This window comes from Oncorhynchus mykiss, chromosome 12 (genome assembly GCF_013265735.2).
Source record: "Oncorhynchus mykiss isolate Arlee chromosome 12, USDA_OmykA_1.1, whole genome shotgun sequence".
Lineage (NCBI taxonomy): Eukaryota > Metazoa > Chordata > Actinopteri > Salmoniformes > Salmonidae > Oncorhynchus > Oncorhynchus mykiss.
The window spans coordinates 63,801,933-63,825,606 of NC_048576.1; the positions used below are offsets into that span (position 1 = coordinate 63,801,933).

Consider the following 23,674-nt stretch of genomic DNA (forward strand, 5'->3'; position numbering starts at 1 on the left):
AGGGAGGTTTTCCCAATGCCTCACAAACAAGGGCCCCTATTGGTAGATAAACATAATGAAGTTAATTAAACCGTGGATGGTGTATCAATACATCTAGTCACTACAAAGATACAGGCGTCCTTTCTAACTCATTTGGTGGATAGTAAGGAACCCACTCAGTGATTTCACCATGAGGGCAATGGTGACTTTAAAACAGTTAAGAGTTGAATGGCTATGATAGGAGAAAACTGAGGATGGATCAACAAAATCGTAGTTACTCCACAATACTAACCTAACTGATAGAGGGAAAAGGAGGAAGGCTCTACAGACTAAAAATACTTTTTGCCAAAAAAATTGCTAAGCAATCGTTTTTGGGTCCTGAATACAGTGTTATTTTTGGGGCAAATTCAATACAACAAATGACTGAGTACCACTCTCCATATTTTAAAGCTAGTGGTGGCTGCATCAAGTTATGGGTATGCTTGTTTGTAATCGTTAAGGACTGGGGAGTTTTTTTTTTAGGATACAAATTAAATGTAATTGAGCTAAGCACAGGCAAAATCCTAAAGGAAAACCTGGTTCAGTCTGCTTTCCACCAGGCACTGGGAGATTAATTCACCTTTCAGCAGGACAATAACCTAAAACACAAGGCCAAATCTACATTGGAGTTGCTTACCAAGACAGCATTGAATGTTCCTGAGTGGCCGAGTTACAGTTTTGACTTAAATCTACATCGAAATCTATGGCAACAATGTACAATCCAGATGTGGAAAGCTCTTAGAGACGTACCCAGAAAGACTCATAGCTGTAATTGCTGACAAAGGTGCTTCTACCAAGTATTGACTCAGGGGTGTTGAAAGTTCTGTATCGGTATTTTCAATACATTTGCAAGAATTTCTTAAAACGTGTTTTCATTTGTAATTATTGGGTATTATGTTTAGATGGGTGAGAATGTGTATTTAATCCATTTTTAATTCAGGCTGTAACACTATGAATAGTTTTTGAAGGAAATGAATCTTGTAGCCTATATTCATTACCAAAACGGCCTTGCGTTAGTGTGTAGAGCGCCGTCCATTGTGCTGATACAGTGCAGCAGAGATAGGCAACAGATTTCGCGCCAACCTCAAGCAATGGTCATAGAGTCTCTGCATTTGAACGTTATGTTTGTGGTGTAGTGTGATATAAGCAGAATTCAATATAATTTCAATGCCCCCTTAGTCACTTTATCCTGGTGTCAGGTCTGGAACGGCACCATCCTTATCTCAGCACCCTTCACCGCGTTCTTTATTGCCCTGACTGCCAAGATGCTCATCAAACCCCAATGGCCACCCCAACTCACTGCAGCCAACCTGGCCCCCAGCCCCGCTCACCTCATTACCCACAACCTCCCACCACACCCAAGGCTCCAGGAACTCCACCGCCCGGTCCACCCCATCTGCAGCACCCACCCCCAGCCCGATCAGAAGCCCCAAGAAGGGGGCGTTGAGCAGCGAAGCGACCCAGACAGGACCTCTGCTATCCAGACCAATGAGACGACTGCTACTCCTCTAAGTAGCCCGACGGCGGCCCCTCTGGCCGTGGCTCTCAACACCACTTCCACAAAGAGGTGGTAGTCCAGCTGTCTTGTTGGTGGCAGCGACTCTGCTTCCCCTGGACTTCCCTCTTCCTCCAAGTCTTCCAGTCCCAGTGCTGTCCATGCGCTGAGAGAAAAGAGAAAGAGAGACTACAACAAGTATGGCCCTTACAAACGCCCTCTGATGTCCCATGAAGCTCCAGCATCTACCTCCTCCTATGTCCTCCTTGTGTTTTCTTTTCCCCTGGATGGAGAACGATCTGTCTCTCCATTTCTTCTCCCATTGTTTATTCTTCATTAACAATTGATTTTTATTGAATCATCTAAACTGTACAGTCAATGCGCACTTTCCAGCGGATTATCTTTGTCAAATCGGTGACCATTGTTGGTCACCACCTTTCAAAGTGTGTTGCATTATGGGGTTAAAAATAACCAGACTTGCAACTACATGTTGACTGCATTAACTTTACAAAACTCATGTGATCTATGGTCATGAAGTTTTGACTGCAAGTTTCTGCAGTTGCTTTTTACCAACTCCATCCTGCAGCCAACGCTTGTATATTGTGGGTGGATCTATTTTCAACCAATCATTAAGTTGTTTTTGTTTGACCATGCAAACGAGACCAGAGACATTCATGTGATATGAGGCTCTCTCCTATGATTCTAAGCCAACTGTTTTCTTTGCCTAGAAGATCTGCAAACATTTTATTTTGCGATAGCTCATAATTTCAATACAATTCTGATCTTTCATTATAGATTGTAATAGCATTTTCCTGTTTCTCCAGTTTTTGCCTCCAGCACCTTCGCTAGCTAATCAGCTCTGGATGTGCAGTAGATTCTGCTATTATCTACTAGTATTTCTAAAGTTAAAGTTCCTGTGAAACAAGACTGAAATATGAAATATATATCTCTGTCTGAGTATACGGTACCAACAACTTACAAAGTACTATGGGTTTGGTAGTCGTTTTAGTTGCCAGCCGCGGTCATCTTTTGGACCGCCTTCTCCCGGAGAAATATCATGAAGCTGCACTCTTTACTCGAAAGCAGCGAAGGATCTTCTTTGTCAAAGGGCTCTGATGTTACGTTCCAAACACTTATAAGACACACCCGCAGCCCTCAAATTAAGTGGACACTTCTGTATTCTTTACCAAGCATGTCTGCATAACGCTGCTGCGCAGCTTTGGGCAGGGATTCACTGCTGACAATTGTGGTGACGATACCAGCGTTGGGCAGAGACGCAAAGCAGACGCTGCCCAAACTGCCCTGAAGAGGGCGCTTCTGCTCTGATGATATTCTCCTCAACAGAACCACATTCTGGAAGGCTACACACAGTCAAACAAGTAGACCTACAGTATGTTCTACATTGTTTCAGAAATTCATGAGTTTATTTTCAACAGAATCCCTGAACATAAATATAGTGAGGCCTAACCAGAAGTAAGAACCTGGAAGGTAAAACATTCTAAGGCTCTTTCTTGCATGAGAGATGAAATGAAATTTTATCACCATTATATTTCAATTATTATGACACACCCATTTTGACTGTTAGAATGAATTAAATAAATTCATGAAATGACTAGATGGATAACAATGTACATGCAAGTCTGTATGAAGGCTCTATAGAAAGACCAGGGCATGGTGAATATTCCCTGTTGTCTCATAGCTCACAGATCACTGCACCTGTACATAGCTCATCTGTAAATAGCCCATCCAATCTACCTCATCCCCATACTGTATTTATTTATTTATCTTGCTCCTTTGCACCCCAGTATCTCTACTTGCACATTCATCTTCTGTACATTCTACCATTCCAGTGTTTAATTGCTATATTGTAATTACTTCACCACCATGGCCTATTTATTGCCTTACCTCTCTTATCCTACCTCATTTGCACATGCTGTATATAGATTTTTCTACTGTTTTATTGACTGTATGTTTGTTTATTCCATGTGTAACTCTGTGTTGTTGTATGTGTCGAACTGCTTTGCTTTATCTTGGCCAGGTCACAGTTGCAAATGAGAACTTGTTCTCAACTAGCCTACCTGGTTAAATAAAGGTTAAAAAAAAATAAAAAATACAAAAAATAGTGAGAGTACAGTACAGGTTCTACTGGCCGTTGGATGCAGTTGGATGCTGAAGTTGGATGCTGAATGTACTCTTGAACTCTCTCTCAAATAGATCCTTCAATCTTTCGCCCATCACACGGAACTCTGCATTGTCCTTCATTAAAAAAAGGCAGACACATTTGTAGACAAAACATAATAAACAAACTAGAAATGCAATAAACAACTCATTCAGCAAAGATACATTGTTATTCATGCATTAGCACAAGTAAAGTTGACTAGCATAATTCCAAGATTTTCATGGAGTCTTCACATTGGATACTGCAGTAGTGCAGTCTTACCCTGTTAAATGTGGCACAGTTGGTGAAGATAAGCAACACATCAGACACAAAGTGTTGCACTGACTGGTAGAGATTCTGCTGCAGCTTCTCCACAACCCTGTCCAGCCATATAGGGGTCTTTATCACACTTGTGTAGTTTCTCACCTGGCAATGAAACACACAGATGGAGATATATGTTAACTTTGACACACACACACACACACACACACACACACACACACACACACACACACACACACACACACACACACACACACACACACACAGATGCACACAGACAGACACAGATGCACACAGACAGACATGCACACACAGAGAGAGAACCAAGCAAACATACATGGATGCAAGGATCTTTCACAAAGATGTGGTCCTCATCTGCATGGTAGAGACACAGCAGGAGGTACTGGCATTCCTGTCAGAGTAAACACACCATTATGTGACTGATCAAAGACTGTTTACATTTTAAGTCTGAATAATTATTTAATGTCAAGTATATAGTGATGTTTATAATGGACAGACAGACCGATAGGTCGATTGATTGAAGGCAATTTGCCCAATGGTAGATGTCATTCATTCAGGCCCCTCACCAGTGGGTGGTCAGAGATTCGGCAGGTCAAGGCTTCCTGGTAGGTCATTTGTGTGGGGTAACTCCACGACTGACTGGCCCTCAGTACACAGAATGTACACAACCACGGACGATCATCCCTGTGATTACACACACACACACACACACACACACACACACACACACACACACACAACATTTCAATAGTGCACAAATAATCTGACAGCTAAGTTTACCAACACAGAAGAAACATACTTTCTCTTGTATCAATCTCTTTCTCTCACTCTGTCTCTCATCAACCCTCAACTCTTCTCACCCCAGCATAGCGTCATCCACATTAGGAAGATGACATCTCTGATGGAAGGAGCGAGGACACTCATCACAGCATATCAAGCTACCCTGGCTTCTACAGATGAAGCAGTCGTCATCGTTATCCTGATCATGATGCCAAGACAGAGAGGAGAGGAAGGTGAGAAGGAAATGGTTAACAATCAAGCACCAACTGTCTGTTTGTGTGTTAACGAATATCGTGCATATTGGTTTCTCACACTCTTGGGTGTAAAACAAGGAGACTCCGGATCAAAGACTCTGTTTGCTATGTTTTATTAATGATTTGGTGTGTCGTGTCTTTGGCTATGCCGGATTAAGTGATATGACATGCTATTCCATTTAATTTTACCTGATTGAGCTAATCATGTAAATGTAATTAACTAGAGTCGGGCACTACAAAATAATATTTACAGAGCTCTTATCTTCCGAATAAACTCTTAAAGACCTAGTAATATTTTACATCAATAGCAGTCAATATTAATCGTCATCTTAATTCAGTCTCATCTGAAAGTTGTAAATTCTTAGTTACCTGCACGAACCCTGGCTAACAAGTTGAATCAGCAATACAAAATTGGGTTTAATTATTTATTTACTAAATACCTAACTAATCACACAGAATTACACATACACATATTTAAGTCATAACTTGATTACAAATTACGTCATAAAGGAAAACGTCCCTAGCGGGCGGAACAGATATGACAGCTGGTTACACAAAAGAAAAGGGGCTGGGTTTGAGTGAAAGAGCGAGAAGACTGAGGAACAAAGGGTGAAGCTGTGCTATTGTAAATACAGTATCTTATGCATTCTAAATTACCTCTCATTTGGAAGAGGAAAATGCAATAAATATTTACTCTGAGCTGCGCTTCGGTAGATGGAAGGCCATGTTGCCCAACCAAGTTCTTTGTCCCCTGAAGAATGTCTCTGCTGGTAAATTGAATACGTTGTAGTAAAGTCGTTGTGTGGTAGACGGGATGCTCTGTCTGTTCCTTCCTAACCCTCGTTTGCAGCGGCTGTTGCTAACTCAACGGCTAGGAGGTATCATTTCTGTAGTGAATAAGAGTTCATACCATTCGCAACCAAAGCTCACGCTGATGTTGGCTTCTTTCTGTAGTTATTATCTGAACCATTCTGACATCGGACCGTCGTCCTCGGAAAAGGAGGTTATATTGTTGTCAAGGGCTTATATAGGAAGGGAGAGGAGGGCGTGTTTGAAAAGTTTTATAGCCCATGTCCCTTCACAGGGGCGGGCCACTGATTGAGCAGAGCCCCCTACCTTATGAAAACCCAAATCTCACATTTTAGAAGCTAAAATCACATTTCATCGCATCACGAAACATTTCATATTCAAACATTTAAATTGAACAACAATTCCATGTGAATCCGATAACTCTGATGTGTAGACTTTCCACTGTAGAGTTTGTCATCTTATTATTGATGAGAATGTCTCAGATGATAACCGAACTGACATCATATTCATTAAGTACCACCGCATATGTTCAGTTCGTCGGATTACCAGAATATAGTTAATTTCCCCCCACCTTCTGATGTTCCCAGAATCTCTATGTTAACCAAGGGTTTTGCAAATGTAACATCAGTAGGGTAGAGAGAGGAAAAAGGGGGGGAGAGGTATTTATGACTGTCATAAACCTACCCCCAGGCCAACGTCATGACAGGTGAAATAAATTAAAACAGTTCAATATTGGAGTAAGATACAATGCATTCTGAAAGTATTCAGACCCCTTGACTTTTTCCAGATTTTGTTAAGTTACAGCCTTATTAAACTGCCTGGTTTCCTCCAGACGTGACGATTGGTATTCAGGCCAAAGAGTTCAATATTGGTTTCATCAGACCAGAGAATCTTGTTTCTCATGGTCTGAGTTCTTTAAGTGCCCTTTGGCAAACTCCAAGCGGGTTGTTATGCGCCTTTTACTGAGGAGTGGCTTCCATCTGATTGGTGGAGTGCCTGATTGGTGGAGTACTTCAGAGATGGTTGTCCTTTTGGAAGGTTCTCCCATTTTCCACAGAGGACCTCTTGAGCTCTGTCAGAGTGTCCATCGGGTTCCTGGGCACCTCCCTGACGAGGCCCACCACCCCCGATTGCTCAATTTGGCAAGGCAGACCAGCTCTAGGAAGAGTCTTAGTGGTTCCAAACTTCTTCCATTTTTAGAGTGATGGAGGCCACTGTGTTATTGGGAACATTCTATGCTGTCCATAGAGCTCCTGCAATTCCTTCAACCTCACTGTCAACTGTGGGACCTTATTAAGACAGGTGTGTGCCTTTCCAAATCATGTCCAATCAATTGAATTTACCACAGGTGGAATCCAATCAATTTGTAGAAACATCTCAATGATGATCAATGGAAACAGGATGCACCTTAGCTCAATATTGAGTCTCATAGGAAAGGGTCTGAATACTTATGTAAATAAGGTATCTGTTTTTAGTTTTTTCTAAATTTGCAAACATTTTTAAAATACTGTTTTCAATTTGTCATTACGGGGTAGATTGATGAGAAAAAAAATATTGAAGCAATTTTAGAATAAGGCTGAAACGTAACAAAATGTGGAAAAAGTCAACAGGTCTGAATTCTTTCCGAATGCACCCTATGATGATGAAATGCTGATGATATTATTTTAATGGCAGAAACTGAACAAGACCTGCGGAAAATGTTATTATGTGCAGTCAATTGGTGCAAAAATATTGAGAATCATGATTTGTTGTGGTGATGAAATGATTGAGTTTAGTAGCAATTATATTGATGAACATATGACCTTCCTATATGGCACATCTGCTCTGGCTGACTCAGCAAGTAGAGTTCTTGGGGGAGTTATAGGAAAAACCAAAATACAGAGATATTGTATTTGCCACATATTCCAAACTTTATCAGACGTGTGTGTCCTGTTCTGGACTGTTCAGCAGGAGTGTGAGTTGCTAAGAGGTATCTCAAAGCAGTATGTTATTTTCTAAGTGTCCACAACTTTGCACTGGCATTAACCTGGACATGGGCTGGGATCCCTGTGAGGTGAGATGGAAGGCGTGCATAGTGAGACTTTGGAATAGACTGTTGGATATGCCTTTTGCCAGGAAAGTTTTCAATGGGATCTGTTCACAGGAGGAGCCTGGGCAACCAAAATGTCAAACCTTTTCCAGCAGTCTGACTTAACATTTGCACAAAAAACAAATTAAGGGAGACAGACACTATTAAAAAACAACTGTCGACGTAATATGAAAATAAATGGGTGGGGGAGATGATTCATAAACCCAAATTGAGAACCCTTTGTTTGATTAAGGGTGAATGTGTGTGTGAGAGATACAGTATATTATGTACAACCTACTTAAAGCAAGAGATTGTTATGTGTAAGATCAGGGATATTGCCCGTGCGTATTGAAACAGGTCAGGATAATGGTAAAATGGATGAGGAAAAACTATGTAACTATTGTGACCTCGAAGAAATAAAGAATAACATTAATTTTATCATCCATTGCACTTTCTACCACGATATATATACACTTGTCCTTATTTCAGGAACCCACCAGATTTACCCTGGCAATATGTGGCTGAGTGATGAGGAGAAACTGAAATGTTTTTTGTACTTTGTGTATTTCTGTTCTCTGAAATTTTTTGTTAAGCTTGGAATAAAAGAAAAATGGGCAACCTAGAATTAAATTCAAAAAGTATTTAGTTTTTATATAGCAAAGTGCACATCTGTCTATAGATATTGTAGGCCTCTCACATTTGAATCTTCTCTTTGCGCGAGATCAGGTTGAAACACCTTCTGTAGAATTTTTCTGTATTTATTTTTTATTATTTTTACTGTTCTAGGGTTATTATTATTATTGCTTGAAAAACCTTATCTACTATTATGTACTGATTTATTTTTCATTATTTATACAGTGCACACTGCGCAGAACACCAGAAGAATTATCACTGAATTATCACTGTGAATCATTGTAATGCTTGTTTATGTGTCAATTAATCCCGTAAGGGATGGGTTGCCAACTGATGATTTGACATGAAAATGTCATTCATTCATTCATTCATTCCCTATACAGTGATGTTAAGAAACATCTTGGAATTTCATTATTACAACTGAAGCATTTGTTTAACCAATGTGATTGGCTGATTGGTAAGTGGGTGCCATCATGTTCCTGAGGATCGAGGCGGAAGCTTACCCTGTCTTTGGCTGTGGAGCTGCACAGCTTGCACTTACACAGGAGAGAGTGGATGACCAAGATCTTACTCTGAAAATGAGAAACAAACAAAGACCTTTTTTTAATTATTTATTTTTACCCCCTTTTTTCTCCCCAATTTCATAGTATCCAATTATTAGTAGTTACTATCTTGTCTCATCGCTACAACTCCCGTACGGGCTCGGGAGAGACCAAGGTCGAAAGCCATGCGTCCTCCGAAACACAACCCAACCAAGCCGCACTGCTTCTTAACACAGTGCCCATCCAACCCGGAAGCCAGCCGCACCAATGTGTCGGAGGAAACACCGTGCACCTGGCGACCTTGGTTAGCGTGCACTGCACCTGGCCCCCCAACAGGAGTCGCTGGTGCGCGATGATACAAGGATATCCCTACCGGCCAAACCCTCCCTAACCCGGACGACGCTAGGCCAATTGTGCGTCGCCCCCCCTTTTTGAAGAAGGGAAATGTTTTCAACACTTAAAGATCAGTCAGACTATCTTAAGCCATTCCTTGTACAGTAGGTTGGTAAGTGCCAAACACACATTATTTCCCCCTCATCTTTCTTCCTCTCTTCCTCTCTGTTCTCTTTCCCTCTGTACCTTGATGAGGACGCTGAGTGGTTTCCCGTCCCACTGGATGTCTTTCTTCCAGGAAGGATCTTCCAGAGCTGACTCCCCCTTCACAAACTCCACCGGGGAGTCCAGCGCAGCTCCGTACGGATGCTCTTTCCACACAACCCTGGGGCAACAGAGAAGATAGGGACAGGACAAACTCAAATGAATCCAATATGGGTCACTACAGCTGACCAGAGTGACATAGGGCTATGGTAAAATAACCTGTAGTGTATTATCGATAATATTACGGTTATTTTTGTGGGGACATTCAGTACAAGTGCCGGTTTTAGTCAGTCAGCACATTTTTGACCATAGTTGCTGTACAGACAGACAATGAGCACATACAGAGCAGAGAGCAACATATGACAACTAACACTTAGTGCGAAGACAGAAAGAGCAATGACACAAAAGGCATCCAAACAAAAGACAGAAAATTAACAAACAATATCTACACGCCTCACAAACTACAGACAACATGGAAAGTGGCTATATACAGCTAATTTCACGTGTTCACACATCTGATTTTCCTTTAGCCATGTCTTTAGGTTACAGTATGTATGGCGCAGTTACGTGTGTCTGAAGGCAGAGTGTTACAGACATGGGAAGCTCTCACAGCTGTAGGATTTTCTTATTTTTTATTAAACCTTGAAATAATAAAATATGTACCTGATGCAAACCGATCCTTATGTAGCATCCCATTGATGTCTCCACAGGTGACTTTGAAGACAGACTTTTTCACAGCACCATGGCTGCCTCCTTTCCTGCTCCCTCCTTCAGCAGTGTATGCCTGCTCTTCTCTCTCTCCTTCCTCTCTTTCCTGCTCTGCTTCTTCCGCTACCTCGTCCTCCTCATCATCATCCTCCTCAGATTCTGAAGTAAAGATAAACAAAAAGGTTTAGGGAAAGATGGTTGACTATAGTTGACGATGCATTCGGAAAGTATTCAGACCCCTTCACTTGATCTGCATTTTGTTACTTTGCAGCCTTATTCTAAAATGTATTAAATCAGTTTTTTTCCTCATCAATCTACACACAAAACCCCATAATGACAAAGAAAAAACTGGTTTTCAGAAATGTTTGCTAATTTATTACAAATAAAAACAGCAATACCTTATTTACATAAGTACTCAGACCCTTTCCTATGAGCCTCAATATTAAGATAAGGTGCATCCTGTTTCCATTGATCATCTTTGAGATGTTTCTACAACTTGATTGGATTCCACCTGTGGTAAATTCAATTGATTGTACATGATTTGGAAATGCACACACCTGTCTATATATAAGGTCCCACAGTTGAATAGTGCATGTTAGAGCAAAAACCAAGCCATGAGGTTGAAGGAATTGTCCGTAGAGCTCAGAGACAGGATTGTGTCAGCACAGATCTGGGGAAGGGTACAATAACATTTCTGTTGCATTTAAGGTCCCCAAGGAGGCAGTGGCCTCCATCATTCTTAAATGGAGGCCTTCTCTGCAGCACTCCACCAATCAGGCCTTTACGGTAGAGTGGCTAGACGGAAGACAATCCTCAGTAAAAAGCACATGACAGCCCACTTGGAGTTTTCCAAAAGGCACCTAAATGACTCTTAGACCACGAGAAACAAGATTCTCTGGTATGATGAATGCCTGAATGCCAAGCATCATGTATGGAGGAAACCGGGCACCATCCCTACGGTGAAGCATGGTGGAGGCAGCATCATGCTGTAGGGATGTTTTTCAGCGGCAGGGACTGGGAGATTAGTCCGGATTGAGGGAAAGATGAACAGAGGAAAGTACAGAGAGATCCTTGATGAAAACCTGCTCCAGAGCGCTAAGGACATCCTTGTATATTTATGTAGAAAACACAGTTTCTGTTCAAATCTAAATGTACAAAAATAAAAAGGCAGAAGGTGTTGGCGAGGATGGGTACAGGGCGAAGGTTCACATTCCAACAAGATAACAACCCAAAGCACACAGCCAAGACGATGCAGGAGTGGCTTCGGGACAAGTCTCTTAATGTCCTTCAGTGGCCCAGCCAGAGGCCCGGACTTGAACCCGATCAAACATCTCTGGAGAGACCTGAAAATAGCTGTGCAGAGACACTCCCCATCCAACCTGACAGAGCTTGAGAGGATCTGTAGAGAAGAATTGGAGAAACTCCCCAAATATAGGTGTGCCAAGCTTGTAGCATCATACCCAAGAAGACTTGAGGCTGTAGATGCTTCAATATAGTACTGAGTAAAGGGTCTGAATACTTATGTAAATGTGAAATTTCAGATTTTTATTTTTTAAGAAATTTGTAAGAGTTTCTGCTTTGTCATTATGGGGTATTGTGAGTAAATCAAATCAAATCAAATCAAATTTATTTATATAGCCCTTCGTACATCAGCTGATATCTCAAAGTGCTGTACAGAAACCCAGCCTAAAACCCCAAACAGCAAGCAATGCAGGTGTAGAAGCACGGTGGCTAGGAAAAACTCCCTAGAAAGGCCAAAACCTAGGAAGAAACCTAGAGAGGAACCAGGCTATGTGGGGTGGCCAGTCCTCTTCTGGCTGTGCCGGGTGGAGATTATAACAAAACATGGTCAAGATGTTCAAATGTTCATAAATGACCAGCATGGTCGAATAATAATAAGGCAGAATAGTTGAAACTGGAGCAGCAGCACAGTCAGGTGGACTGGGGACAGCAAGGAGTCATCATGTCAGGTATTCCTGGGGCATGGTCCTATGGCTCAGGTCCTCCGAGAGAGAGAAAGAAAGAGAGTAGATTGATGAGGGATTATTTTTTTTCATCCATTAAGAATAAATCAAATCAAACCGTATTTGTCACATGCGCCGAATAAAACAAATGTATACCTTACTGTGAAATGCTTACTTACAAGCCCTTAACTCTTCTTGAACTGCAATGTTGTTTAAGAAAACATTTACCAAATAAAATTAAGTTAAAAAAAAAGAATTACACAACATAACAATAACGAGGCTATATACAGGGGGTACCGGTACTGAGTCAGTGTGCGGGGGTACAGGTTAGTTGAGGTAATTTGTATATGTAGGTAGGGGTGAAGTGACTATGCATAGATAATAAATAGTGAGTAGTAGCAGTATACAAAACAAATGGACACCAAGGAACTTGAAACGCTCGACCGCTCCACTACAGCCCCGTCATGTTAATGGGGGCCTGTTTGGCCCATCTTTTCCTGTAGTCCACGATCAGTTCCTTTGTCTTGTTCACATTGAGGGAGAGGTTGTTGTCCTGGTACCACACTGCCAGTTCTCTGACCTCCTCCCTATAGGCTGTGTCATCATTGTCGTGATCAGGCCTACCACTGTTGTGTCGTCAGCAAACTTAATGACGTTGTTGGAATCGTGTTTGGCCATGCAGTCTGGGGTGAACAGGGAGTACAGTAGGGGACTAAGTACACACCCCTGAGAGGCCTCAGTGCTGAGGATCAGTGTGGCAGACGTGTTGTTGCCTACACTTACCACCTGGGGGTGGCCCGTCAGGAAGTCCAGGATCCAGTTGCAGAGGGGGTGTTTAGTCCCAGGGCCCTTAGCTTAGTGATGAGCTTTGTGGGCCTAGAGTGTCTGGGAGGATGCTGTTGATGTGAGCCATGACCAGTCTTTCAAAGCACTTCATGGCTACCGATGTGAGTGCTATGGGGCAGTAATAATTTAGGCAGGTTACCTTCGCTTCCTTTGGCACAGGCACTACGGTGGTCTGCTTGTAGGTATAACAGACTCAGTCTGAGGTTGAAAATGCCAGTTGGTCCGTGCATGCTTTGAGTTCACGTCCTGGTAATCCGTCTGGCCCCGCGGCTTTGTGAATGTTGACCTGTTTAAAGGTCTTGCTCACATCGGCTACTGACAGCGCTATCACACAGTCATCCAGAACAGCTGGTGCTTTTGTGCATGCTTCAGTGTTGTTTGCCTTGAAGTGAGCATAAATGGCATTTTGCTTGTCTGGTAGGCTCGTGTCACTGGGCAGCTCGCGTCTGGGTTTCCCTTTGTAGTCCGTAATAGTTTCCAAGCCATGCCACATCTGACGAGCGTCAGAGCCGGTGTAGTAGGATTCAATCTTAATCCTGTATGGTCGCTTTGCTTGTTTGATGGTTTGTCTGGTTAGCCAATGACTGAGGTGGTATACTCCTCAATGCCAGTGGATGAATCCCGGAACATATTCCAGTCTGTGTTAGCAAAACTGTCCTGTAGCGTAGCATCCGTGTCCTCTGACCACTTCCGTATTGAGAGTGTCACTGGTATTTCCTCCTTTTCATTTTTGCTTGTAAGCAGGAACCAAGAGGATATAATTATGGTCAGATTTGCCAAACGGAGGGCGGGGGATTGCTTTGTATTCATCTCTGTGTGTGGAGTAAAGGGGGTCTAGAGTTTTTTTCCCTCTGGTTGCACATGTGACATGCTGGTAAAGATTTGGTAAAACTGTTTTAAGTTTGCCTGCATTAAAGTCCCCGGCCACTAGGAGCGCCGCTTCTGGATGAGCATTTTCTTGTTTGCTTATGGCCTTATAGAGTTGGTTGAGTGTGGTCTTAGTGCTAGCATCGGTCTGTGGTGGTAAATAGACAGCTACGAATAATATAGATGAGAACTCTCTTGGTAAATAGTGTGGTCTACAGCTTATCATCAGGTACTCTACCTCAGGCGAGCAATACCTCGATACTTCTTTAATATTAGACATTGTGCACCGGCTGTTATTGACAAAAAGACACACCCCCAAACCCCTCGCCTTACCAGACATAGCTTCTTCTCTGTTCTGCCGGTGCATGGAAAATCCCGCCAATTCTATATTATCTGTGTCGTCGTTCAGCCACGACTCGGTGAAACATAAGATATTACAGTTTTAATGCTGTAACGTTGCAAAATGTGGAAAAAGTCAAGGGGTCTGAATACTTTCCAAATGCACTGTAAGTGTGAAGGGTTAGGCCTGCGTTATTCACAAAATGTTATAACATCAAAAAATACACAGTTAGAGAGACAACACCATCCCCTTTACCAGATAGTCATGTCTAAAGGATTCAGAAAGATTTAATTAAGTTGTTATTGGTGTACATACGTGTGATTGAGCCCAAAGATTGGTTGGAGGGAAACAGTGCTCTCTAGATTGGAGAAAAGGAACAGACCAGTTTTACATATATCAGTCCCATAATAGACTCTTTGTCTAATATGGTAAGAACATGTACAACGAAAATTCAATTTATCCCCGTATAAACATCACAATATCAATGGCTAAGGCTAAGCTGTTGTCAAGTTTAGATGTTGCAATAAAACTGATTCATGACTAACATTTATAAACAACATGTATTCAGATGCTATGACGATGCAGCACTTTCTTTGCACTTTTAATGGTCCCACATCTTCATATACCCAGCATGGTATCAGGCTCTACTTAGAGAATCCGAATTGCAATGATGTGTTACCGTTCTATTCATTTGTAGGGACCTCCGAACAGTGGATGAGGAACCAGGGTGGTGATCCTGGATTACATTCAGTTGTTAAAGGCAAGGATATATTTTTTAATTCAGTTCTTACAAAGTCATTTTTACATAGAATGATGTGGGTGAACTAAGCATTTGAGGGCATTTGTACAACTAAATAGTCAAATGAAGTTTGGCTGTTAATCCAGAGGATGTGATATTTTGAAAGATTGGTCTCCTACCTGTGCACTTTTTCTTCTTTTAAAGTCTGGTGAAGTTAAATGACCTTCCTGAAGTGGGTGGGATGGTGATGGGAGGGGGTAGAGAAAGATTTTTAGTGTTGAGTGACTGAATGGCATATCAGTGAAATACCTGTAGAGTTAGTTTCTTTACAGAAAAACAAAAAGGATATAATGTAGCTATAGTTTGTTGCTCCATCTGGACCATTTTTCTGATATATGTAATGATAAACCGATATGCTGTGGTAAGAGTAGGGGAGATCAGGGTTGGTTGTCTCACGGGTTGGTTGTCACAGTGCTAATAACCAGCAACCTAAATGGAGCTGTGTAATATTTTTTAAGTTAAAATGTGTGAATTCTGGGCCTCCCGGGTGGCACAGTGGTTAAGGGCGCTGTACTGCAGCGCCAGCCGTGCCCCCGCGACCGGGAGGTCCGTGGGGCGACGCACAATTGCCCTAGCGTCGTCCGGGTTAGGGAGGGTTTGGCCGGTAGGGAAATCCTTGTCTCATCGCGCACCAGTGACTCCTGTGGCGGGCTGGGCACAGTGCGCGCTAGCCAAGGTTGCCAGGTGCATGGTGTTTCCTCCGACACATTGGTGCAGCTGGCTTCCGGGTTGGATGGCGCTGTGTTAAGAAGCAGTGCGGCTTGGTTGGGTTGTGTATCAGGGGACACATGACTTTCAACCTTCGTCTCTCCCGAGCCCGTACGGGAGTTGTAGTGATGAGACAAGATAGTAGCTACTAAACAATTGGATACCACGAAAAAGGGGTCAAATAAAAAAATATATTAAAAAAATGTGTGAATTCTTCGAAAGAACTCATCCACCTGGTCAATTCATGTCAGCATGACAAAATATTGAGGTGAATTGAATTGATGTTTACTTACTATACACCAAAGTTCCTGAGCATGTCTTTAATTATCATTAAGGGGATAGCTGGGGATGGTTGTCACTATCAACATTGCCACTGCCAGTGCACAACAAAATATATTTTGTGCTTGTGTTATAAAGAGATCCCTTTGTTGCCTCTCTCTCAAACACATATTTTTCCTGTCACATTCTTAGGGCATAAAATGCTGAATTTTGTTAGGAATATTGTTTGATCAAAGAAAGGCTATTTCTAAGAATGTGCTTGCTATATTGCTTCACTTCTTGTTACAAAAGGAATAAACTACTAACTACATCCAACCCTGTGATTGGGCTAGTTGTAAGAAGTGCAGAGTGTGTTTGATGGCTTATAAAATAGAATCAAATTATATTTTATTTACACGCTTCGTAAACAACAGGTGTAAACTAACAGTGAAATGCTTATTTACAGGTCCTTTTCCAACAATGCAGAGTTAAAGATAACGAGGTAATTGAGGTAGCTATGTACTGTAAATGGGGGTAACGTGACTAGGCAACAGGATATATAATAAACAGTAGCAGCAGCATATGTGTGTGTGTGTGTGTGTGTGTGTGTGTGTGTGTGTGTGTGTGTGTGTGTGTGTGTGTGTGTGTGTGTGTGTGTGTGTGTGTGTGTGTGTGTGTGTGTGTGTGTGTGTGTGGTGTCAGTATGCATGTGTGTACATGTTAAGTGTGTGTGGGGTGTTAGGGATTTACATGGGTAACCGGGATCCCTGACTGACCCAGCAACACTCTTCATATTTCCCCCCAAAAATGAAGTGACATTTTCCCCCAATGTCAGCACTAATGCAATTCCACAAAATAGACAACATGAGCCGCATCAGATTAGCAAAACATAAAATATTACATTATCCTAACAGGTTGTCGCATGGAAGCCTTCAGCCTAGCGCATTTACTTCACACAAAGTCGGTATTAATTCAAAGCACACGGATAATTGATATTGCCGGACTGCACATGCAGTTAATAAAACCTACAGGAAACCCCTACAGTATAGCCTATAAAACAGGGCTCCCCAACTGGCGGCCTGCGGGCTGAATTTGGCCCGCTGGTGGTTTTATTTGGCCCACCAAGTTTTCTGAGCACCAGTTGTTGAATTTTTATTGTTGGACATAAAAAACTGTAACAACACCAGGAAATCAGCTCCAAGTGATTTTACATTTGGGAAATCTGTTCCTAAGTATTTCCACGCATAATAGAGACACACGTGGCCACCTTTCTGTGTTATATTTGATGAAAATGTTATATATATTTAAATGAAAATATCAACAGAAGACGCTTGCGTTCTCGGGCAGCGCTTGAGATCAGTCATGGATGATACTGAAAATATTTTATTTTTCTAATAAATGTCTGGTTTATTAGAACAGGGGAACGGTGCTTTGGATACAGCCAGACTGACCTCTGTTGCACCTGGAACTGAACTCCCAATGACCACACACCTACTCCTGACCTATATTATAATTATTCAATGTGACGATATCGTTATTTTGTTACATGTCTGGTTGAATTGTGTTTTTAAATGGTCAAATAAATCAAATCAAAATATATGCTGTACCTGGATCAGTTCTCCCAGAGTGGTGCCGCTACAGCGGATACTGTACTTCCACTTCTTACTGCTCTTCTTCCCCCCAAATTCCTCAAAGCCACTTGGGGTGAACCAGCGACCCTGGACCACAATGCACTTCTCCCCTGAGACAGACCATTGAGGAAGTCAAATTGACTGTAGTACACGTGCCTGACTGTGTCTCCTGCACATCACACTACTGTGTTAACCCACTAAAACCTATGAATTAGATCTGGGCCCGTATCCACAAAGGGTCTCAGAGTAGAACATTTATTGTAAGTGCTGATGGGTAAACATAAAAGCTATGCATTTAGTCATAAAAGTCACACCTTGTCGACAGATATTTTGTTCACCTCATAAACGGTCCTAACCAGTTAAGGGTTATCAGCAGGTGTCTTGATAATAGAAAAATGCAGCAATCTGTGGTTCCTGCCCCACATGCAATTACTTTGGAGTTGTTAAAATAATGTTTTAATATTTCTATATGATCAATCCATAAATATTCTAGACTTACTGTACATGTAACAGTATGAGACCTATTTCACGACTATATGCCTAAATACTTATAACCACTAGGCTAATAAATAAACACATTTTTCTTTTAGATGATTTAATTACCTACATCATGTTATTTCAAGTTATCAATTTGGAATGCAATATTACTTTGTAAAAAAATATGTCTAAATTGGGCATGCCTATAAATTGAGTAATTGAAGGCATCTAGGATTTATGCTGAAATGATAGACCTTTCAAACGTATGCAACGTTGTATGCAGTATTATCAGCAAGTGACTTGATGCCTCCTTTGGCAGAGAGATTCAGAGTTGTTAAATGTGAGTGACAAGTGTGTTGATATAAAGGTAATCTTGTAAAAAAAATCCACTTTTAGAAACCATCATAATAAAAAAAAAAGTTATGCATGCCAACATATTACAGTAGGAAAAGTTATCGTGCCAGGTGAAAATTACATCAAACTTTTTACCATTGCAACATTTTTGATGTAGGCTACAGTCAGATTCGCCCTGGTTGCCTGAAGCGTGTTACCTACAGTATGGAGTTGACAACTGGCAATGCTTCATCGCGATTGGTTATTCCCCATCATTTGCAACAATGTCAATGAGAGTCATCACTATCTGTCCTTTGCGGTACCTCAAACTGTTGTGATTACGCGCTGAGATAAACTTTTATGAGTTGATTTTAATCCTGACTCTGAATTTGTCTGGGAAGTATCTTACGACATTCTAAAACCTACTGTGAGTTGTCTTTTTGTTGTCTTAAAACTTGTTTTAACAGGATCCCTAGGAACTTTTCTGAGATGCTTTGTGGATATGGGCTCTGGCCTCTGTGTTGGAGAAATGTAACCACTCTCAAATTCATAAAATCGACTATGGATGCAAAGACTGACCATCCATACTATTAATATTCTAGTTTTAACCATGTTTTGAGGGTATATAGTGTGTGTTTACATTTACTTTGTTAACAAACACTGGAGTTAAACAAGCTTATATTTTGTTCTAATGGGGTAAGTCAGTTAAACTAAACTCACAAGATATTTCTAAGTTATATTCTTCAAGAATCAATAGATACATGTCATAAATGTCCAAAAACCAATGTAGCAACTGCAGATTGCCCCTTTAAGGTCTCAGGCACGGTTATTGGGACCGAACCACATCCACCGTTACACAGAAACACAGAGAATCACATCACAAGTACATTGTTACGACCTACCTTTGGCCAGCTTGTTCCTGATGAGAATGCCTTCTTTGTCCCCACAGGTGACTGGGAGCTGGGTCTTGTGGATGGGCAAGGTCCAGATGTCATCTTTCTCCCCCTTCCTGGAAGCAAAACCTGCATGGGGACACATTCCAGACAAACATTAAGATGTGACTTGAAATTTAAAATTAAAATATTTTACCCCCTAAAAAAGGTTACAGAGGGAGTTTAGACTTTCTGACTCAAGTCCTCCTCTTTCCCAGAAGGCAGCATGAATCGTGGGACTCACAGTTGGTCGGACTCTGAACTTTCCTCTTCTGACTGGGGTTGGACTGGGTGGATGTGCTGGGCTGCTCCTCCTCAGCACTCTCACTTCTCTCTTTCTCTTTACTATTTTTCCTTGTTTTCACCTCCTCCTCCTCTTCCTCATCCTCCTCTTCTCCTTCAGCTGAAGCCTTCTTTTTATCCTCCTCGTCCTTCTCCACCTTCTTTGGCAGTTTCTCATAGAATGTGAACGACCCTGCATGGGATTGGAGGCTAAATTTAGCAAACCATACAACCTAAATCATTTACAACTAATTATAGTATATTATAATATCAATTTGACAGGGCATTGAACCTCAACTTCTAAGTCTCCACCATTGTGGCTACATTTATAATAAACTAGGAATTATAATTATATACTGATATTAACTTATACAAACGAATGCCATAATAATACAATAATAAGAGTGAAGGCTCCAAAACTGACCGTCCAGCAGGCGGTTTCGGAGCAGGCGTAACGTGGGGTACTGCTGCAGGAGGTGGTCCCTGAACACACAGTTCCAGAACACCTTGATGCTGTTGGGCCTCTCTGCCTCCACCCAGTCCAACACCTGGTACACACCCTTCTCCCTCACCTCCTTACGCCTCATCCGAATCAGCTTCTGCAAGAGGGGTCAAATACAAAACTATGGTCCAATTTGTGGGGGTTGTCAAATTAAGGCTGGAGTGGAGTGATAGACTTGATTCTCTAGCAACCACCATCTCAAATCAATTCATGTGACAGACAGGAATTTATGGACACACATCAGGCATTATGAATCAATGATCATCAACTCCAATTTCCACTGATACAATAACATTCTGAGACCTGTTACCAGCTAGCAATAGGACAGTAACTGGTGTTAATTTGACCAAATAAATTCTGTAGATTACAATTTTTTTGTTACACAGTTTAATCTGGGTTTATTCAGTAGAGTAAAGTATAGTACAATACAGTATAGTTTACTTCAGTAGAGTACAGTAACATATAGTAGAGTTAAATACATTAGAGTACAGTTGTTTAATTCAGTAGAGTAGATTAGTACATTAGACTGTGCTCTACTGTATTGAACTATACTTTACTTTTATTTACTGTGCTGTACAAACCTGTGAAACATAGATGTCTATGATTTCTCAACCATAAACATCTGTCAATGTTTGGGCCAAATCCCAACCGGACCAAATCTGAACCAATTATAGCCAATTTTATTTTACCTTTATTTAACTAGGCAAGTCAGTTGAGAACAAATTCGACTAGATGTCTGAAGATGTTAAAATCAAGGCCAGTATAGACCGGACCAACCAAACATTGACGTCCTTGATTGGTTCCGATTTGGTCCAGTCCAGTGAATGGGCGGGTGTGTGAATAGAAATTTAGCAGTCCAGTCTACTGCTCTCACCTTGTACATTTCTTCCGGAATGAGGTTGTGGTCTCGGAGCTGGTTAAGAAATGTGTGTGGTTGCTCCATGCACGACATCTCAGTCCTACTACAGCGGAAAAACCGCAGTAACTCCTCATCGGTCAGAAAATCCAACGGGTCCATTGGCGCAGATGCAACTGCAACTCTTCAATACAGTTTTCTTTGTCGAAAAAAATCTAATATTTACCAGGTCACTGAATATTATTAATAGTTTAATAATGAACGATCCGGTTCATATTGGGTGGCATATATATACACTGATAAATTAACGTTTGATTGACATTATGTAGTCTATTTACATTTCAATACAGGCCCCGGGCGGATTGATTCATTCAGACGAATGCACATACCAATAGACGCGCGTTTGGAAGAAGGACGTAGAGGACGTAATGAAAACGTTTTCAACTGTAGGCCAACAAGTTGTTATTAAAGTTATTTTCGAATATAAAATAGATATCCCGCAAGCCCGGAAGTACGCTTCAAGTGATGTTTGGAAAGTGAAAGTGTTCATGTGATTTCATATGAGCCACAAGGGGAGAGGCTATAGATTTTTTTTACTCATTCTATATGTGAGGAGCTCCGTGGACCCTCCTTGTTCGGAAGTAATTTAGCCGTTGTAGCCATTGGCGGAAGGGTTGACAGGTCTCAATGAAATGTCTAGGCCAAATACCACTCAACACTGGACCACAAGGCCTGTAAGCGAGGAGTTGCCTTATTTAGTCAATAAACAATTTCCCCATAACGTTATCGAGCGAATAAAGAAGGAATATCAACATAACTTGTAACGACAGAAGAAGCAAAATACGGTTTTCCATCAAAACAATCATTCTTGAGAGCTAACTTGACTAACAAAGGAATTTAAATGTTAATTTTTCCTCATTAAACACCCCAGATCATTTTCCATCAATTAATGTCGATTTAACTGCTGTGATTGTAAATAAAACCTCATGACATGTGCATAACTATAGATACATCTGACAGGAGTTTGTTTGAGCGGTGAAAGTTGGACAGAGGATCTTGAAGTCTCTGTAAAATAAATACTTGGACAACATTTTAAAACGAATGTTAGGCAAATTTCTGGCAATTGTGACTTTATTATGTGCCAGATTTTAAGACTACAAACTGTTATAAATGGCCAATTTTCGAGATTGACTTGTCATTTCAATAGGAATAGGCAAGGCCTACTGACAAAAATCTGGGTTTATATTGTAATTAAACTTTGCCATAGGTTGGTTAGATAGATGCAGGTAGCCTACAGCCCCTGATCGGCATACAGTGCCTTGCGAAAGTATTCGGCCCCCTTGAACTTTGCGACCTTTTGCCACATTTCAGGCTTCAAACATAAAGATATAAAACTTTTTTTTTGTGAAGAATCAACAACAAGTGGGACACAATCATGAAGTGGAACGACATTTATTGGATATTTCAAACTTTTTTAACAAATCAAAAACTGAAAAATTGGGCGTGCAAAATTATTCAGCCCCTTTACTTTCAGTGCAGCAAACTCTCTCCAGAAGTTCAGTGAGGATCTCTGAATGATCCAATGTTGACCCAAATGACTAATGATGATAAATACAATCCACCTGTGTGTAATCAAGTCTCTGTATAAATGCACCTGCACTGTGTTAGTCTCAGAGGTCCGTTAAAAGCGCAGAGAGCATCATGAAGAACAAGGAACACACCAGGCAGGTCCGAGATACTGTTGTGAAGAAGTTTAAAGCCGGATTTGGATACAAAAAGATTTCCCAAGCTTTAAACATCCCAAGGAGCACTGTGCAAGCGATAATATGGAAATGGAAGGAGTATCAGACCACTGCAAATCTACCAAGACCTGGCCGTCCCTCTAAACTTTCAGCTCATACAAGGAGAAGACTGATCAGAGATGCAGCCAAGAGGCCCATGATCACTCTGGATGAACTGCAGAGATCTACAGCTGAGGTGGGAGACTCTGTCCATAGGACAACAATCAGTCATATATTGCACAAATCTGGCCTTTATGGAAGAGTGGCAAGAAGAAAGCCATTTCTTAAAGATATCCATAAAAAGTGTTGTTTAAAGTTTGCCACAAGCCACCTGGGAGACACACCAAACATGTGGAAGAAGGTGCTCTGGTCAGATGAAACCAAAATTGAACTTTTTGACAACAATGCAAAATGTTATGTTTGGCGTAAAAGCAACACAGCTCATCACCCTGAACACACCATCCCCACTGTCAAACATGGTGGTGGCAGCATCATGGTTTGGGCCTGCTTTTCTTCAGCAGGGACAGGGAAGATGGTTAAAATTGATGGGAAGATGGATGGAGCCAAATACAGGACCATTCTGGAAGAAAACCTGATGGAGTCTGCAAAAGACCTGAGACTGGGACGGAGATTTGTCTTCCAACAAGACAATGATCCAAAACATAAAGCAAAATCTACAATGGAATGGTTCAAAAATAAACATATCCAGGTGTTAGAATGGCCAAGTCAAAG

General features: G+C 41.4%; 1 protein-coding gene across 1 annotated transcript; it reads right to left on the reverse strand.

Moving 5' to 3' along the window:
* Positions 1-3,748: 3,748 nt before the first annotated feature.
* Positions 3,749-21,715, reverse strand: LOC110537999 (autoimmune regulator). Its single transcript, XM_021624505.2, has 16 exons — positions 21,180-21,715; positions 20,228-20,402; positions 19,766-19,996; positions 19,492-19,611; positions 17,756-17,889; positions 15,302-15,349; positions 15,063-15,119; positions 14,699-14,741; positions 10,322-10,525; positions 9,641-9,779; positions 9,023-9,091; positions 4,835-4,953; positions 4,541-4,658; positions 4,291-4,365; positions 3,954-4,097; positions 3,749-3,769 (listed from the first exon to the last, which is right to left on the reverse strand). Exons 1-10 carry the CDS (start codon positions 21,321-21,323, stop codon positions 9,721-9,723), a joined length of 1,215 nt encoding a protein of 404 aa, XP_021480180.2. The 5' UTR covers positions 21,324-21,715; the 3' UTR covers positions 3,749-3,769; positions 3,954-4,097; positions 4,291-4,365; positions 4,541-4,658; positions 4,835-4,953; positions 9,023-9,091; positions 9,641-9,720.
* Between the last annotated feature and the right edge of the window lie 1,959 nt (positions 21,716-23,674).

Coding starts and splice junctions, on each gene's coding strand:
- LOC110537999 (XM_021624505.2), bottom strand. CDS start 21,323: ATGGACCCGTTGGATTTTCTGACCGATGAGGAGTTACTGCGGTTTTTC. Junction 15,350..17,755: donor CTCTGGGAGAACTGATCCAG/GTACAGCATATA, acceptor CACCCACTTCAG/GAAGGTCATTTAACTTCACC. Junction 10,526..14,698: donor ATCTTTGGGCTCAATCACAC/GTATGTACACCA, acceptor TCTTTACTTCAG/AATCTGAGGAGGATGATGAT.